This window comes from Archocentrus centrarchus, chromosome 1 (genome assembly GCF_007364275.1).
Source record: "Archocentrus centrarchus isolate MPI-CPG fArcCen1 chromosome 1, fArcCen1, whole genome shotgun sequence".
Lineage (NCBI taxonomy): Eukaryota > Metazoa > Chordata > Actinopteri > Cichliformes > Cichlidae > Archocentrus > Archocentrus centrarchus.
The window spans coordinates 7,275,349-7,293,955 of record NC_044346.1 but is presented as its reverse complement, the minus strand read 5'-3'; the positions used below and the strand labels follow the sequence as shown (position 1 = coordinate 7,293,955).

At 41.3% G+C, this 18,607-nt stretch overlaps 1 protein-coding gene across 2 annotated transcripts in view; it reads right to left on the bottom strand.

The window, feature by feature from the left end:
- Nucleotides 1-2,033: 2,033 nt before the first annotated feature.
- syngr1b (synaptogyrin 1b) overlaps nt 2,034-18,607 on the bottom strand; it is a 47,170-nt gene continuing 30,596 nt past the window's right edge. Inside the window, exons 2-4 of one of the 2 annotated variants that reach the window (XM_030735262.1) lie at nt 8,391-8,628; nt 6,167-6,312; nt 2,034-3,870 (exon numbers count right to left, since the gene is read on the bottom strand). In XM_030735262.1, coding sequence (XP_030591122.1) covers nt 3,652-3,870; nt 6,167-6,312; nt 8,391-8,628 — 603 coding nt within the window. In that variant the 3' untranslated portion in view covers nt 2,034-3,651. Of the gene's footprint in view, nt 3,871-4,882; nt 5,913-6,166; nt 6,313-8,390; nt 8,629-18,607 lie in introns of those variants that run through there. The other variant, XM_030735340.1, reaches the window with a different exon arrangement.

The window sequence follows — 18,607 nt, the reverse complement described above, 5'->3', positions numbered from 1 at the left end:
GTGTGCAGTGAATCAAATAAAGAAGTGGGAGACCTAAAAACTAAAGCAGATGAACAGTACCTGAAAGCCATGTCCTCAAGAAACGGGTAAAAAATCCAGCAACAACCTGACACCGGACCTGAGATACATCTGTCCCTCAGCTGATCAATCAGCTGTTCACCGAAGCCTCATTAGAAATGGTCTCAAGAAGCCATTTAAGGAAGGGGAAACGGAGAAAAGGCTGAAGCATGCCACATTACACAAGAACTGGACTGAAAATTAGTGGCAACAGGTCTGATGGAGTGAGGAATCCAAATTAGACATTTTTTTGGTTCAAATCGTCCTCAGTGTGTAAGGAGGAAGTCAGGAGAGAGGCACAACAGTGAGTGTCTGCAGCCATCTGGAAAACACGGTGGAGGCTCTGTCATGGTTTGGAGCTGCATTTCAGCCAGTGGTGTTGGAGATATTGTCAAAATTAATGGAATTATGAATACAGAAAAGTACTGATACATTTCAATCCACCATGCAATACCACCCGGAAAGCATCCGATTGGCTACGGCTTCATTTTTCAGTGATCACAATGATCCCAAACACACTGTCAATGCAGTAAAATCACACCTGCATAGAAAACCACACAGTGGAGCAAAATCAGTCATGGAAGCCTGGAGAACTATTCCTGAAGACTGTTTAAAGAAGTTACAAGAGCGTTCAGGCTCACGGGTGATAAAGGTGGTTATACCAAATACTGACTTTCATGCTTGTTAGACAAACTGTCTTATGTGCTGTATTTCCATTTTGCCAATAAATAGCTACCCCCCCCCCCCCCAAAAAAAAATAATCCAGCATCAAACATTCATATCTTTACTTAGTATTTTTTTTATTTTTATTGATTAAAACCACATCAAAAACATACATTTGTACACAATCTTTTTCTTGAATCTTACTTTGCTTCGACAGATTTCACAGAAGAACGTCACACATTTCTACGTCTACACGGATGTACGGTGTGAAGTATATATGTGCATATATACTTTGATAATTCGGTCACATTTTACGTAGCCATATTTTTCTTTATATTTAATGTTGTTATCCCAAAATAAAAACTTCTCCTTACCCCGAAAGCAACACAAAGGACGAGGCATGGACGACCTCACCACATATCTTATCACGATAACACTCAACAGACCAGAGGAGCTTTCCTTGTCTTTTCTTTTTGTATACAGAACTGGCTTAATGCCCTAAAATAAAGCAGAATCTTTTCTTTTTCAAACACTAGTATATACTGAATTATAGATTTACATATATTTATACAGACAGATATACTTTAGTCGTTAACAAAATGGAGCAATGCATGTTCATAGATACTGAGGATGTCCACGGTTGCCTCACCTGGAGATTTATTGACAAGAGTGGGAAACGCGCTACAGAAAAATCCTTCATAGTACCATCTTCTCTGCAGCCCTGCTGATATACTCTTTGTTCAGTAGCTTTAGGACAAAAACAAAACCAGATTCATTTCTGTACATTAAGATGCTGTTTTAGTGCGTTATGGAGGCTTTGTTCCTGCGTTTGTTGGATTTTGCTTGGCAGTCAGCACTAAGGCAACAATTGAGGAAAGAAAAAGCTTTACAGGGAAACATAAAAAACATCCACGCTTCAAGGAAAAAAAAAAACAACAAAAAAACAGACAAATTTCAATACACTCACACACAAACACACTCTCATTATTCAGTGGAGGGGACTAGTTGCCTGATACGCCACTGCTGCTTGTTTGTCTACGCTGATATCCTGTAATGACCCACAGAGGAGTTTTGTCAGCAAAAACTTGTTCTGAGCATCAACACGCTGTGAACCTGTGCTGCGGTACTTCAGTAACTATGTGTGTGTGTGTGTGTGTGTGTTTTTGGAAAGGGTTTCAACTATCGCACTCATTTTGCTGACTGACTGAAGACCTCAGAAGTTGAAGGCAGTGTGGTCACAAGCATTGATCAGCTACAGGGTGACCTGCCGATTGTTTCTTAGCCCCCCCCCCCCCCCCCCCCCCCCCCCCCCCCCAATTAACCCCTTCAGTCACCGCCTACACAATTGCGTACATTTTCTGAGAAGAATTTTCCACCAAAATTCCTGTATCGTGACTGAAGGGGTTAACAGTGGTGTCTGTTTGCATCCCGTAGCCCCTTCCCAAGAATCCTACTGAATCCACGGATCTTTTTCTCCCCAGTTCCACCTTCCTGAGTTCGCGCACCATTCCCAGCGGTTACCGATGCATCCAAATTCTGGAAGATGCCCAAGATTTCTGACACAGAAATGAAACCTTTTTTTTTTTTTTTGGTATTTTTTATCTGATCAAAAAAAAGCTGGAAATTGACAGTAACTCCCTCACTGTGATCACCACACAGTGTTTGTCACGTGGGGTAAAAATTCACCGTCGACTGTTGGTGTTATTCTTAAATGACTGTATTTAATCAAAGTGAAATATCACAATCTCTCCCTCATCATTTTAAAAGTACTTTTTTTTTCTTTTTAAACCGACCTTTAGTAACGTGTGTACTTTGCAGTTTTTATTGTCACAGGCACAATATTTAACCAGGGGTTAAAGTGGGCCGGAAACAATTCTTGCACCTTAATAATGAAATCTGAGGTTAATGCGAATTACTGTGGAATGAGTTCATTTTTGCCTGCCATCGCTTCCACTGATGGCATGGAGCTCATCCCACGGACCTCTCACACGTTCAACACGCCCCCTTTTCCTGCATTCATGGTGCAGATGTAAAGTTGCGGTACTTCAGTGTCGAGCTCGTGCTAAACAGGAGGAGTGAGCATAAATGGAGTAACTTGCTGTATTTCCCAGGGAGAGAGAGAGAGAAAAAAAGTTAATCTCAGAGATGACGATGTCAGGAGAGGAAGATGAGAGATTACTTTAAAAACTAAGGACTGGAATTTTTTTTTTTTTTAAACAGGAAATTTAAATCTTTCATGTAACGTCCCAAATCATTTTAGAGTTTTTAAATCAGATATTTGAGCCACACATGATGTGTTGTGAAACGTACTGCAAAAATAACTGAACTATACTTAATTTGCTATTCAAAGGTTGCGTAAAAATACTGTATTAAGCAGTTTTGTGCAGTTAGTTTGCAGTACTGTGATAAAGTTTACAGTGATGCACTATGGTGGACTGGCACAGAGCAGGCTGCGGCGTTCATGTTAGGTTACGTCAAGGCTAGCTGATTACATTCACTCACTGAATCGTACCTTTCACACCAACTTTATACTGTCTATGGGTTGGAACTCAGCCTTATAGCTCATGCATCTGCTTATATCTTGTTGAATTGTGTTGGCTAAATCCACAAAGAACAGTGAATATCAGCGTCACAACCTGTACACAAAATAAAATCTACTGGAGCTCAGAAAACAAATTAGGCTGTTATGTGACTTATTTCTGCACCGCTACACCCGAGCTTTGGGTTCCCTCCACCGGCCAAATCCCGCTTCAACCCACTTTAACAGGCCAAAACTTGAGGTTGTTGTATTAGAGTGCAGCCAAAGGTGTTCTCAGGGGTGCATTCAGTGTTTCTTGTGTGACAAAAGAATACAAATATTATTTTGAATTAGAAACTTTGGGCAACTTCATCTACATACTTCTCAGCGTACATATATCTGCCCCTAACATCTCAGTATTCTTGACGCTGGTAGCCTCCGGCTCCATCAAAAGCCCCGTCACTGTTAGACTGGCCTCCTCCTCCTCCTCCCGGGCTCTCCAGGCCGTCACCGCCGAAGGAGGTGTAGGGGGCTCCGGCTGCATCCTGGCTGGGGTCCGTGTAGTCCTGGGAGAAGAGGGCCGAGTCGGCCCCTAGCTTGTATCTCTGGAAGGCCAGGAAGGACTGGCCCGCCTTGACGACGATGATGGTAAATGGAAAAGGGGGAGAAGGCAAATGAAGGTGCAGAGAGGTGGCGAATGAATGGTGAGGAGACAGATGATGAAGCAAAGATGCAGCAGTGTTAGAGCGGGGGGGGGGGGGGGGGGGGGGGCACGAGAGAAGACAGAGAATAAGAGAAAGAAGGACACAGTGGTTAGTTTGCTGGAAAGCTTGAGAAGCTTATTAGACAGTTTAACTGAGTCAGTCACAGTGAGTCAGGCAGCAGCACAAAAAACACCATTCATCAAGCTTTAGAAGAACAGCACAAGTTCCACTTGTGTTGATAATTTAGAAACCAAACCACGGGACAAGCTAGAGGGCAAACCGAGCAGCACAGAGATAAAAACAAGAGCACAGAGAAAGTTAAGCTGTTTGAAGTTCTGAAGCCTGGAAAGCTACGCAAGGAGATTTTCTTTATTATTGAGATGCTGCAGACACTTCAATAGCTACAACAGTGTATCAGTAACAGTGTATCAGTAACAGTGTATCAGGCTGCTGACTGTCCAAAAGAAAGAGTTCCACAGTAAATGCTAAGAGAAAATTTGTTCTCATTATAGTCTGAATTTCATAGACTGATATTACAATATTACACATTTTTTGGTTAAAGAAGAACATTTCATTATAGCACTTGCATAATAAAATGTAGCCATAAAAGCCAATGAATTTGCAACTTTAAATGACTAAAACCGCCTCTCAGAAAGCTCTGAGACACCTCTGCATTATAAATTTAATAAATCCGTGAAAGGAGAAGCTTGTATGTGCAAACAGAGGAAACTGACATCCCTTTAACATACGAAGCTGTAGCCTGTAGCCAGATAACTCAGCCCAGGTTGTTTTCTCCCTAAAAACAGTTAGTTAGCTCCATCTGAAGGTAAAGAAATCCAACAGAAAGCTTTTTAACATGTCTACAGGAAGCAGAGAAACAGCCCGGCACATAAACAAAGTCAGTCATCTTGAAAAACATTAGGATACTTATTTGCTTAGGCATTATCTAACTGAGCTTTAATTCCAATGATCAGCAGGACATAAAAACTGTAGGTACAGAAACACCAGTCAGATCTAATAAAAAGAAACTGCTTAAAATCTCCACTATAAGTTATACTTCTACCACCAGCTGTGTTGTTGTGTTATTCTCCCATAGATTTTAATTCAGGATTTTGAGTGTGACATCGCTATCTGTGACAATAACCCTCTCAACACTGCAATGTGCTCCAGATGGTCAGCAAGTGTTTATCAAATTGTTCCTTTAAGTGAGAGACTGAAAATTAGGCAAAACAAGCGAAAACCCTTTTAAGCAATGCACTCTGAGCAATTTTACAAAAACTCATCATGAAAATGTTACTTTCTAAAATAATCACATGTGAAAACTGTCACCTTAAAAGAAGCACATGCACATCAAAGTCCATCATGTGAAGGGTTAGAAAAAAATGGTATCCAGTCCTATAAACTGAGACAGCACTTGCTTCAGGGCTCCAGGTTCGGTGGCGCAGACACTCTGTTGCATTGTATACCCAACAATAAACTTTGACCCCTTCGCGTCAGTGAAAAAAAAATTTTTTTTGTAAAGCTTCATCATGAATTAAAAAGATCTCTGCAATAAAATGATTTAATTAGGCCCGCCTGAAATTCCAACAGAAAGGACTCTGATTTCAAAGCTGAGGTGTTTACAGCCATACATGTGTACATTTTGCTGTTGAGTCTTTTGACTGATGAGTAAGCCTGATGAATAATTCAGTCAGCCTGCTTGCTATGATAAAGTGTTTGGGTTAGGAAATATGTTTTGATGTCTGTGTGCCAGCAGCAGCAGTATTTGCTGTTAGAGGGCGCCCTTAAGCACGTGCAGCCTCAGTAAAGAAACAGGAGCGTGTAGGACCTGCTGCAGATGGTTAAGGCAACAAAGAGAGGAGACAAAGTCAAACAAAGGACTGTTGAGGCTGAGGAGGGAACAGCTTGGTGTATTCCTCTTCAAACGACACATGCTTTAACTTCTCCATAGAGAAGAGAGCCTGGGCGCCCTGTTGAAACAACATTTACACACTCATGAGTTCACATGTTATAAATAGTAGGCGGTAACCAAAAAGAAGATGAAGGAAGACACATTTATCTGGTTACATCAGCAAGCCAAGGATAAGAGCAAAACAGATGCACAGTTTTAGGTTTTCAGTCTCATCTTTGGTTACAGCGCTGTACCAACCTTTAAATAAAAACATCCACCTCATGCTGATGTTATGCCATGTTGTGCTATACAGATCAGCAATGAGATGCTTACCCAGGTGAAGATGGAGAAGAAGGAAAAGGTGATGGCTGCCCGAGCAGCGTCCCCTCCCTCCTTCAGTGGGTTGTCCTCAGGCTTAGATACCTGCCACTGGTTGGCCAAGAAACAGAAACCCACAAACCACATGAAGGACCAGAAAGCTGGAATAAGGAAAAAAAAACAAAAAAACAGAGAATCGGAGTAAAAATGTTACCTGAACAACTACAAGATGTAACAAATTCTCTTGACCTCCTTTTATTTAACTCCAAAGTAACAGAAGTAATAAATGCAACTCATGTTAAATAATATTAGCAAATTAAAGAGGAACATATTTCAGAATTCATTTGTTAAAAAGACCAGTTCAAATATTAGCTTTCTTGTCCTGATGTGATTAGATCAATACTGTGTTCATGTTTGTATGGCAAATATGGCTGGTTAGTATAATATACGCACTAGGAGCAGGGGAAAACAACTAGTCTTCTTATAAGAGTTACAAAAACTGCCAATCACAACCTTAGTAAATGACTCATACTCATTTTATAAAATGCTGGTTGGTGGATACATTGTATAATTGTAACAGAGCCAAACTAAATGTTTCCCCCAGTTTCCAGACTTTTAGCTTAGCTAGGCTAACTTTCTGCTGCCATTTGCTTAACAACACATGAATGGTTTTACAGATAATTCTCAGAAAGAGAATGACAAAGCATATTTCTCAAATGTTCAAAGAAATTTAAAATAGTGCAGTATTATGACTAGATGTCTAAAGTGGGAAATTAAACTGGGTATTATCAGCATAACAATGAAAAAGTGGAGACAATCAACTGAGAACCACAATGGACCCAGGAATGACCCCTGTGGTATGTAAAATGCGCAGTCAAACAGCAGGATTTACTCATAATATCAAATATGAGTTTTTGCTGCTGGCCATTGGCGGGAACTTGAAGGGGAGAAAGAAATAAAAAGAGCGGGAAGTGTTGGGCCAATGGGATGATGAGGTTCCCTTGTTTCTTCAGTGTAGAAACCATCTCGTATTACAACAGATACATATGGCAAGAGAAATCAGAGTCTCAGAGTGTGTGGGTGATGAAAACAGGGAGGGAGAATTCTGTCTGTGACAGGAACTACCTCATTAACCGATCCAACACTTCACTATCTTGTCATTATATCTGAGTTCACTGCAGTAGCAGTGCAGTAGAGAAGTGGAAGCCACTGTGAAAGACACCAACGCACAACATCTCAAAGGCTTGTTAGTGCCAGATGAGTACTTGTCTACTTATTATCCCTCTCACACGTCCTCTCCTTTTGTTGTAATAGCCTATGTGGCGTTTTTAATTTATGACAAAAGGTGCTGACATCTCTTCATTAGGTGGGGTATTTTGACTGGCTATGATAATTCAGAGAAAGGCCTCTACTGTGGAGCATACATGGGAAGTGGATTTAGAAATAATTCGCTATCTAAAAAACCTGATGCCTTCTTTCATTATGGTACTTATAAAAACAGCCTAACCCTCAGCTGTTTGTAGAAATCTTTGTCAGGTCCCAGAAACACAGACCTAGAGACCAATTGGCAACCTCAGACAACTCCTTATGGCTAGGGAATAATGTGTGCTTCCCTGACCAGTTGGTTGCTGACAGTCGCTATGGTTGCATAGAGGTGTACAGCGCTGCACCAAAAACCTCCTTCTGACTGCTTTGGTCACTATCAGATTCCCGCAGTCGCCTGATTTTACATGCAAGACAACATCTTGTTTGCAAACACTTGCCAACTACTTTGCAGAGTAGTGAAACTGTAAAAAGTGTGGCACAAACTGAAACATTCACCTTCAAAGTAAAACATGTTCATTGTAGCAGTAAGGCACAACTTCTACTTTACTCTGGTTTGCATTGCACTTTTTCAAATTTCACTACCACTCTGCAAGTAGTTGGAGAGTAGTCGACATCTTCAATGCAAACTATGGGTGATCGTGGCAATCTGCTGGCGACCGAAACAATCACAAGGCTTCTGCTGCAGCACCCTCTTTACGGCCGACAGCACCTGGCAACAGACAGCAACCTCCAGCAACCATTTGCCAACCTGTTGGGGAATGCACATAGTCCCTGACCAGTCTCTAGACCTGTATGACTGAGGCTTTAGCAATCTGTATAAAAATCTGAGAGATGAAAATACAAAGTCAAACAAGATGCTTCACAGCAGCAATCTGTTGTAAAGAAATAAGGTATGCATAGATAGTGGGTTTACCTGACACCCCGATATCAGCCAGCACAGCCTTCTTGCGGTCTTTGACGCTGCTAATCTGAGGGAAATAGATGTCCAGAGCCAGGAAGGCCACACAGCAAAGAAATGCCACAGAGCCCATAAAGACCCCATAATGGCAGGCGTTCTGGTTGCGGTTGAAGATGCAGTACTCCTCTACTTCATTGGGCCTGTTGATGTAGCCCTCATTGGCGATGCAGCCAAAGATCACAATGGAGAAGAGCTGGAAAGGAGAATACAAGAGAAGAAGAGATGAAAATGTTGCAACAGATACAATTTTCTGTAAGAATTTAAGTAGAGTTCACAAGACAGAATTTAATGTCTAAATCTTTCTTATCTAGGAAATCCATTTTCTTTACTAGGGTCATCGAGGGCTGGAGCCTATCCCAGATAGTACTGGGGTGAGTAGAATAGTACACCCTGTGTAGTGTCACCAGTCCCTTACAGAAACAACCATTCACGCTTACATTCACACCTACAGCCACCAATCAATCTAACATGAGTGTCTTTGGATTGTGGGAGGAAATGGAGCACCCCCCCAAAAAAAATCCATGTAGAAAATACAAGCACTCAGAAAGGCTCTGAGCTGACCAGGAGACTCAAACCCAAAACCTTTTTGCTGTGAAGGAACAGCGCTACCTACTGCACCACTATATCACCCCAATTAATATCACCAATTTTCTCAGGGTTTATACAGGAATCCTAGAGTTAAATTTACTACCTTTTACTACCTATTTTTACTACCTCTAAAATATTTTTACTACCAGGACGAAATCGAGCAGCAGCCTTTTTTGGGGTAGCGGTGGATTCACAGCACTAAGCCATGTACAATGATCGCCCATCTCTCACCAAAGATAAAACTTTATCCCACTTACTTGAAGGTGTAACTGTGACCTTGTCTTGAGTAAGACCTCATACACATTAATATTCCAAACACATTTCAAAAAGTGGCGCAGTAGGTAGGCGCCTGTCTTGCAGCCGGTGGTTTGCCGGTTTGAGTCCCTGTACCTGTGCTGCGTTGTGTCCTTGGGCAAGACACTTAAACCACATTGCCCAACAGTAGTGCCGGTCTCTGGCTGCATGACCGCAGATGCTCGTCTCTGGATCAGTGATCTGGAACAATCATTTCATTGTGTGCCTTGTGCGCACAATGACAATGAGTTGAATCTGTCTATCTAAATTAGTTTTTTTAAGAATATAAACAAAATTCAAGTTTCACAAGCCGATTATTTATTTTTCAATACAATATTGGAATACCGGTTTGCTGCTGAGGTGTGATGGCAATACTTGTGCTCGTAGCTGACCTTGAGGTTGCAGTCGCAGCGCTTTGTGTAGCACCAAAAAACAAAATAGGGATTTGCTCCCTACGCGCATGAATCCACTGCTGGTGAACGGTGGATGCTCGGTGTGATTTGATCGCCGTCACACTGTTTCAGGTCAAATTTATATTTTTTCTGCACACTTTAGAATACGCCTCTTGATCATTCCCCATGACCGGCTTAACCCTCTGGGGTCCAGGGTATATTTGGCCATTTTTGACTATTTTTGCTTTTAGCTTCATAGTTGATCTTAGAAACTGTTTACCTTGCCTTGTTTGGTATCATTTTTTTTCAGCAGGACCTCATGTGTGTGACTGTATAGTTATTCTTTCATTTTGACATACTGTATTAAGACATTGTACTTACAATCACATAAAAACAGAGTAGAAAAAAGTTAAAAATCACAAACATGCTTAACAAATTATTTTTACAATTAAAATGCAAATATAATTTGTAAATTTGCAAAACTTGTGTAAAAAATATAGTAAATAAAGTTAAATACAACTATTCACATTAAAATGCAGGAAAGGGCTCAGGTGTTTTTGTGTACAACTATTGGCAGAGCAATCAGGACTCACATTAAGATGCTAGACAAATTATTTATGCCACCTCAAAAAACAGTTTCTGTCCTCCACAAGACTGAGGGGCCCATCACAGGCAAAACTTGCCAGTAATGTTGTCTCTTTTACCACTTTTTCACCTGCTCCGCAGCAGTCAAATGCACCCAAATGCATCGTGTTACCGCATAATTTTCTGATTGGTTGATTTTCCCACCAATAGGAAAGGGGTTGTCGGGAATTTTGTTTTGTTGTGTTTATTAGCAAGCACTTCCTGTTAGCGAAACTCACATTTTCGCTGTTTCTTTCTGCACAAAATGCGCATCGAAGGTGAGGACAATATACAGGAAAAAGCATGGCGTAAATTATTGGGCATAACTCTGGTTTTACTTGGCCTATCAACGTAATTTAAAAACTGGTACATAGTTTGAAGTCTGCACTTTCGATTCATGGCATCAGCTACGTCATCTAAAATCGGCGATGTCATTTTGACACGCCAGCGCGTCCGTGCACTCCGGAGGGTTAAGCCAGTCTTTGCCGGGTCATCGAGCCAAAGTTGTGAAAACTACATTTTCCCATGACGAGGCGCAAAATGACTCTGCGCATGCGCACAGCAGATCAGACAGTGGAACCGCTCGTCTATCAACGTCAGCTCAGGTCCTGCTGAGTATTTATATTTCTATACAGATCTTATAGTTAAACGAACTTAAAACAAAAAGTTTGCATCAATGGAAAAGTCAAAATATATTGAAGGGGTGATGAAAAATGTACTACCAAGTCAAATTCTGTTTACTACCTTTTACTACCTTTTACTAGCCTTAAATTGACCTCATTTAATTTACTACCTTTTACTACCCCACGGAAACCCTGTTTCTGTAGCTGGGGGAACCTACAAACTGCACACAGAAAGTCCCCAGTCAACTGAAATAAGGAGCAAAATTTCCTTTCACCACATATGGAAATTAAAAAAAAAAGAAACCTCAGTGGGATGTTTGGGAGTGGGGTGGATATGGAGTACATTTCACTCTTGTTTTAATGTTTTATGTCTTTGTTTATCTTTACAAAGACTGCCACTCCTCATAATGATGTCATGCTGCTGATTCTGACTTTCCTGCTCAGGTTTATATTTGCGACCCTGCGTTGTGCTCCCTGTTTCTATGTTTGCTGAGCACGTCACAAAAGCCATTTCCAGGCCATAAAAACACTACTTGCTGCAGCAGCATCATATATTTAGATTGACTGGGTAATGAAGAAATAGCTTTAACTTGGTGCTTTCAGCTCACACTGTCACAAAAAGTCTGCAACAGACTTTTATGAAAAATCTCTTTCACATGCCTCTAAATTTTCTTCCTGAAAAATTGGCATTTTTCTGCATTTCTTTACTGCAACATAATACAACAGCTACTAAACACACAAAATAATTCATATACAACAGTCCAAATTCTGTGTGAGTTATATGCATTATGTGAGTAATTCTTCAGTCATTATATAGAGCACCTAGATTACGTAGAGAACACACAGATCACCTTCTTTGATTTCTCAAGTGCATTTAACAAAACCGAGCTGCTGCTACTGAGAGAGAAGCTACAGAAAATGACAGTAAACACATCCACCATCTCATGGATTATTTACTATCTGACAGACAGGCCGCAGCATATGAGACTGGGCCGTGTGCTGTCTCCATTCCTGCCCACCTTGTACACTTCAGGCTTTCGGTGCATTTCCAGAACATGCCACCTACAGAAATACTGACGTAAGGGGAGGACTACATGTGCCTGGGCATCCACATCGACAACAGGCTGAATCAGAAGAGCGACGCAGAGGCTTTATGCAAAAAGGAGACAAGCAGGTTCTATTTTCTAAGGAAGCTGAGATCCTTCTGTGCATGCAGCAAAATGATGGAGATTTTCTATCACTTGGTTGTGGTGGGCGTAGAGTCTGCTGGGGGAGCGGCATTGGAGAGGGTGACACCGACAGACTGAATAAACTGAGTACGTAGGCTGGCTTTGTGACACTTCTGAAGCTGTGGTGGAACAAACTGTTATCCATCATGGATAATCCTGACCACCCTATGCACCATTTACTGGACAGACAGCAGAGTACCTTCTGTCAGATAACATTGGTATTACTATTATTATTATTTCATAAAGTATTTCTCATCTCATCATCTTCATAGAACTAGTTCAAGCAAGTTCATTCCCAGTTTTTTTAAGCCTGTCATGGTCCCAGGGCTTTCTTTTTTCTTTCCGACTCTTGTCTTTATTTAATGTTCTGTTGGCTCTCAGTTTACTCAGTATTGCTTATTCTTTTTTCACCACAGTGTTACGCATCTTGAGTTTTAGTTCTTTCAGTTTCCAGTTATTTCCTTGTGCACTCTGCCTTAGGGTTATTTTGTATGGTTTACTGTTTTCTTAGTCTTCCCTCTATGTCAAGTTTGAATGTGAGTCTGTCATCTGTTATTAGGTCCCATTTTATTTTGATAGTCTCTTGTCTCATGTCTTGTATTGGGTTTAAACTTCCCTTGTGTCGTTATCCCTGATTTGTGTTTCCCACCTGTTTTCCACTAGCCTCTTTTCCTTGTGTATTTATTGCCTCCCCCTTGCCCTTTGTCGTGTCGCCACACATTGCTGTGTGCTCCTCACTTCCACGTTAGTTCCTTTACATAATCTTAGGTGTACAAAGCATGCCTGCCTATGCTTGTAATATTAAATGCAAAACCATAGTCTGCACTGCCCCTGCACTGACAATTATTTTAAAGGCACATTTTAGCATTATCTGCTACACAAAACATTATGCTAATGTCATTTTGGTGGTATTTGCTACTGGCACTGTAACACTGATCTTCTACAATGCTGAACATGCTGGTGAGGATTTATCCGTCCAGCGGTGGTCTGTTAAAGTGGCGGCAGGGACCCTGACAGCGACAAAATGGAGCCAACGAAAGGACAAGGTAACTATGATAGCAGCCGTTCCCTCCCTCCTTTGTATTTCCCATCATTTTCGTTGCTTCAGTCTCAGAGTGCCTCAAGGAGTGCAGACACAAAGGGATACAAAATGAAGTCAATAAAAGGAGCAGGTTAATAAGATGTCATCTAATTCCTGTCTCCTCTCCCCCCCTTTTCAGAGCAGTATCACGGAAACATTATTCTCAAGGCCATAAATACAGTACAAACTGTGTAGCATACTACTTTTCGTTGCTAACAGCAGATCAAACACCTCCATCCAGCTGACAAACCCTCAGACCCTACCTCCAGGGAGTTATTTCTGTCTGCTTGTCTGTATGTGGTCTTTGCTGTGGTGAGTGATGGATTTAGAGGGTGCCTTTACCTGCGATTCAGAGTAAAAAGAGAGATAGAAGGCTAGAAGTGAACCTTGGGTTGGTGTGTACAGTTTACCCAGCTGTTGTGTCTCTTTTTGTGCAATACAAAGGGTGAATACACATTAAAGTGTACTTCCACTGACAGCCCTGATCATGAAGGCTAGCTATGAGGCCGGGAGGTAGGCAGGGATGCCAGTCACGGTGGGATTACGGCACAGTTTTTCTCTTCAGCTCCTTCCTTCTTTATCTGCTTTCAAGCCCTTCAGCTTCTCTCTACTGTCCGGTCCACGCTTGGGAAACCCCAATTTCATTTGACATTGAGTACTTGGTTTCTGAAGTGCCAGCTGAAGCAGAATATGACTCTATTAAATTTGACAGACTGGCCATTTTCTTTTTAGAAACAACACATTAGGTCATGTGAAGGGGAAAAGCTCAAAATCAAGTCACTATGGGCGGTGGAGCTTTAACCTGTACTGATTACAATAAATATAGTGTCACATTAGTAATGAACTGCACAGAGTCTCAGTGATGAAATGAGAACTAGATTGTGGAAAACTGTTCCAGTGCATAAATCGCACAACATGGCCAGTAATATACATCAGAATCCCGCCCGAATAAAATGTGGGAAACCCTGTGTATATGCAGAAAGGTTTTCTAAATAATAAATATTAGACAAGTGATGCAGGTCTGAACTGTGATGGTGTTGATGTCTGAGTTAGCTACACAGTCTCACTTAGGTCATAACAGAACAGAAAACAGTTTAATTCATATTCATGAATATGACCGTGTGTATGAGCATGACTTATACTTCTGAATGTTTATGCATTCACAGATGCAGCCATGTATTATAATTTGTATTAAGCATTTAAACTGGCTGTACAGCAGACTGAACAGAAAAGGCAACATTTCTGGAACAACATCCAACCCAGGCTTATTAAAAATATCTGTCATGTCTACTAAAATTCATAGATTTCATTACATCTTTCTATGTGGTTGTTCAACATGCTGCCTGTATTGAAGTCGGTCTGATCCTCTATCAAAAAAAAAAGGTGCCCACCCCTGACAAAAAGCCTTATCAGCTGGGTACACCTGAAGCCCCACAATAATGGCCGCTGTCTCTTTTATATACAGCCCAATGTTATAGTTTGACAGATAGACTGGTGATGATAGTAGCCTAATAACATTACGGGCAGCATTCGGCTCAGGTTATGAGCAATCACTGCATTAGCCTAAACAAGATAACGTTAGGCTTTGTGAACTGTGTGCATGAGCCCTGAGTCCTGCCTGAATAGATGGCGATTACACACTAAAAATTGAGTTTCCACAGCTGTATTACTTCAATAAAAGCAATTCAGCAGACTCTCTGTATGGTAGACACAGTAACATTCATTCATTTTGTTCTATTTAGCAACAAAACCGAGTCTTATTTCCATTTTAAAGCCAAGTTCATCAGACATATTCAGAGAGGAAATACAAGCTGGCATTTAGAATCTGTGTCTTGATGGCAAACTCTAACAGCATGCACAACCTTTCTGTTCCCTCCACTCCTCCCTCTGTCCACTTTGTGCCACTCTGGATTCTGGCCCATCTCATGCACTCCTCTTTCCGATTAAAGGATGTATGGGGGAGGGCAGTAATACCTCAATCCTCTCATTCATCTACCTGCAGTCTTGTTTTCATTACAGAGAGAGATGATGAAGAACTAAAGGAGGAGCCGGTGGGATTGTGAAGGGGATAAGCAAAGGGAAGCGTCGGGGGTAGAAGGGGCATGGAGGCGGTGCTATTTTTAGACGGGCTGCATCATTGCTCCCTCCCTCTCGTCTGTTCCCTTCTCCCCTCGTTACTGGCCCTGCCTCTGCCCACAAGCATTCTTGAGAAAAATGAGCACGCTCCGACACACATCCTCACGCAGCTCAGATGCACGCACAGTTTGTCCATTGCTTCACATGGCTTCACCAGTCCCCTGACGCAAACGCACACACATAAAGCCAATCACATAATGTGGGACGTTTTCAGAGCACTCTGCCAGTTCAAAAATATTACCATAATAACTTTATTTGCTCACTTGCTCTATTTCCACTTTTAAAAACATGCTCCATTTATGGATTTTATATATACGAATCTGTGGCTCTGGGTTAAAAGCTTTAGAGAAAGTGGCACATTTGCATGTACAATAAAAACGATTTACTGCTGTCACCAGGCAGGTGACCAAAATTATTTTTGAGATCTCTACAAATACCACAATGAACCTGTCAGTACCCAAAACAATTTAAATTCTATTCTTTCAAAATGAACTGGAGAATTCACACTTCTCTATGTCTTTCTTACCTTCGTCTCTGCCAAAACTACCACAGCGCCTATTCAGAAATGTGCCTGTTTGGAGCAGGGTGAGCACTAATTACACCTTAAATACACAGGCCATATACAAATACATAGCCTGCTCTGACTCCCAACTTGACACATACACTTGACTTCTGGGTCCCCAGTGATAAGTGTGAAGTAGATTGTTAAGAAAACACAGAGACACTTCTTCCTATATCTTTTAAATACATAAGCACAATGTTGTTAGCACGCTTACCTGTTAGCACGCTTACCTGTTTGTTTGTCACTGTAAGTTTTTAATAATGTGTTATCAATGGAAAAGCCCTCACCTCAGGTTTTATATTTTATTTATATATTCTATATTTTTAATTTAGAATTTATTTTCAAGAGATTGTAGAAGTGCAATAAATTTAAAGTATTCACTGTTCTTTAAGTGCAATAAATGCAGTGTTTACAAAGTCAATGAGTAATCATGTTAAATAACTGTGATTTCAATATTGACCAAAATAATCGTGATTATGATTTTTTCCAAGCATCCCTATCCTGGGTCTGCCCCGGAGTCCCACTTGGACATGTCCAAAACACCTCACCTAGGAGGCATCAAGTAAGCAGCCTAGTCAGACGCCTGAACCACCTCCGCTGTCTCCTTTCAGTGAGGAGTTTGGTGGTTGAAGGCTACCCAGAGTTATTCAGGCACATTATCTAAATTAAGTTTAAACCTAAAAGCTCATGTATAAAACCACCAATCACCAGAACAGCTTAAAATGTTTGCTGATTTTGCCCCAAATTAAGGTTTAAAAAGATTTTCCAGCCTATACAGTACAGGACTGGTACTGTATAGGCAAAATTACAGTATCTCCACTCCTTGATTTTTTTTATTTGAATACAGGAAGAAGTCTCAGTGTCTGTAACAAGGACAGAAGTACCTGCAGGGCCACGAGTTTTTAGTGGTGTGACACACTTTGGATTTGTAAAGCTCCCCTGAGAATCTCCACTGGGAAATAAACTCGTCACCAGGGACTCTGCTGTATCTTCCAAAACCTCTTTTTTTTTTCTTTTCCAGCTTCAAAGACACAAATCCTGAATGCAGTAAAACTCATCCTTGGAATACGAATTGGTTTTCACATTCATTAACAGCCATTCTTATTTGATATTAGCTGGAGACTATTCGACTATTCTTCAATGAAATGTCAAAACCCAAACAGCTCATAAACAACTGCATACCTGTGACATATTAGCTTTACCTGGGCCCAGTTTATATTATTGGACCTCACTTTGAGTTAACTTTTAATAACACTGAAACTTCCACACAGAACTTGTTGGCTCTGCATTCCCGTCAACCTCCCAGTGCCAAACATGCTTTCTTAGTTAGCAGCATAGACATATATACACTGAGCGGGTCACCCGTTGCTGTGATACGTCAGTGCGTCCGCCATATTGGATGTGGCAGATCTGCGCTGTAAACTAATACAAATAAATGGACTAAACTTCATAAATGGCTTACCTGCAAAGTTCTTTAAATGAATGCGTCTCATTCATGTATGTTTAGGGTGCAGGCATCAAACCAGCAAATGTATTTCTAATGTTTTTATAAGTGTTTATAAATGTTTGTAACGCTGTTACTGTGATATAAATGTTTACAGTGTGCTGGTCTGGAGCATTCATGTGTTAACACAATACCACAATCTAGGAGTGGAAGTCCCAGCAAATTCACCCGAAGCTCAGACCGCGCAGTGCTCACTGCAACAAAGCCAAAAGCTCCATCTCAGACTTAGCAGACTCTTTAAAATTAGAAACAGACTGAACAAGTATGGCTTGTTTGGAAGGGCTGCAGGAGAAAGCCTCTTCTCTCTAAAAGAACATGGAGGCACAGCTTAGGTTTACAAAGCTGCATCTGAAAAAAACACAAACGAGACCACAGTGGAGATGTTTGTCCATAACGCACAGCAGCACATTTGGAGGAAACCAAACTCAGCACAAACATCTCAGAGCAGCTGTCAGCACGGTGGAGGAGTGCTGAGGATTTGGGCTCCCTGCAGTCACTGAGTGGACCATGAACTCCTCTGTATACCAAAGTATTCTAGAGGCACATGTGAGGCCATCGGTCCCACAGCTGATGCTTGGACCAATCTGGGTCATACATAGGACAAAGATCCCAAGCACAGCAGCAAGAATGAAGGTGCTGCAATGGCCCGTCAGAGTCCAGACCTCAGCCTGACTGAATGCTGTGGTGGGATGAAGGCTGCAAACCTCAAAGAACTGAAGCTATGAACTGAAGCACCTCAGAGGAGAGAAAAGACCTGCAGCGGTTCATTAAGAATTAGCAAAGATCATTGTTGCCCCTCTCCCATCCAAGGAACAAATTCACTCTGCCCGACTGACAAAAAGAGCAGAAACAAATCAGGTCGGATTACACACACCCTGGACAATGTTTTTTGGCACCCTCCCCTCTGGCAGGCTCAGAGTCATGAGGGCATGGACTGAAAGACATAAACACAGTTCCTTCCCCAGAGCCGTGAAAGCTCTGCTGTTAGCTGGAGCACAGACTTCACTCTGCACCTTACCCACATCCACACTTTATGGACATTTAGGCCTGTATTACCTCATTTATGTTGCTATTTACATTTAGCAATATTTATATTTGTTGCTCTTTTCTTGTTTCTGTTTTTGTTCTTGTTTTTATTT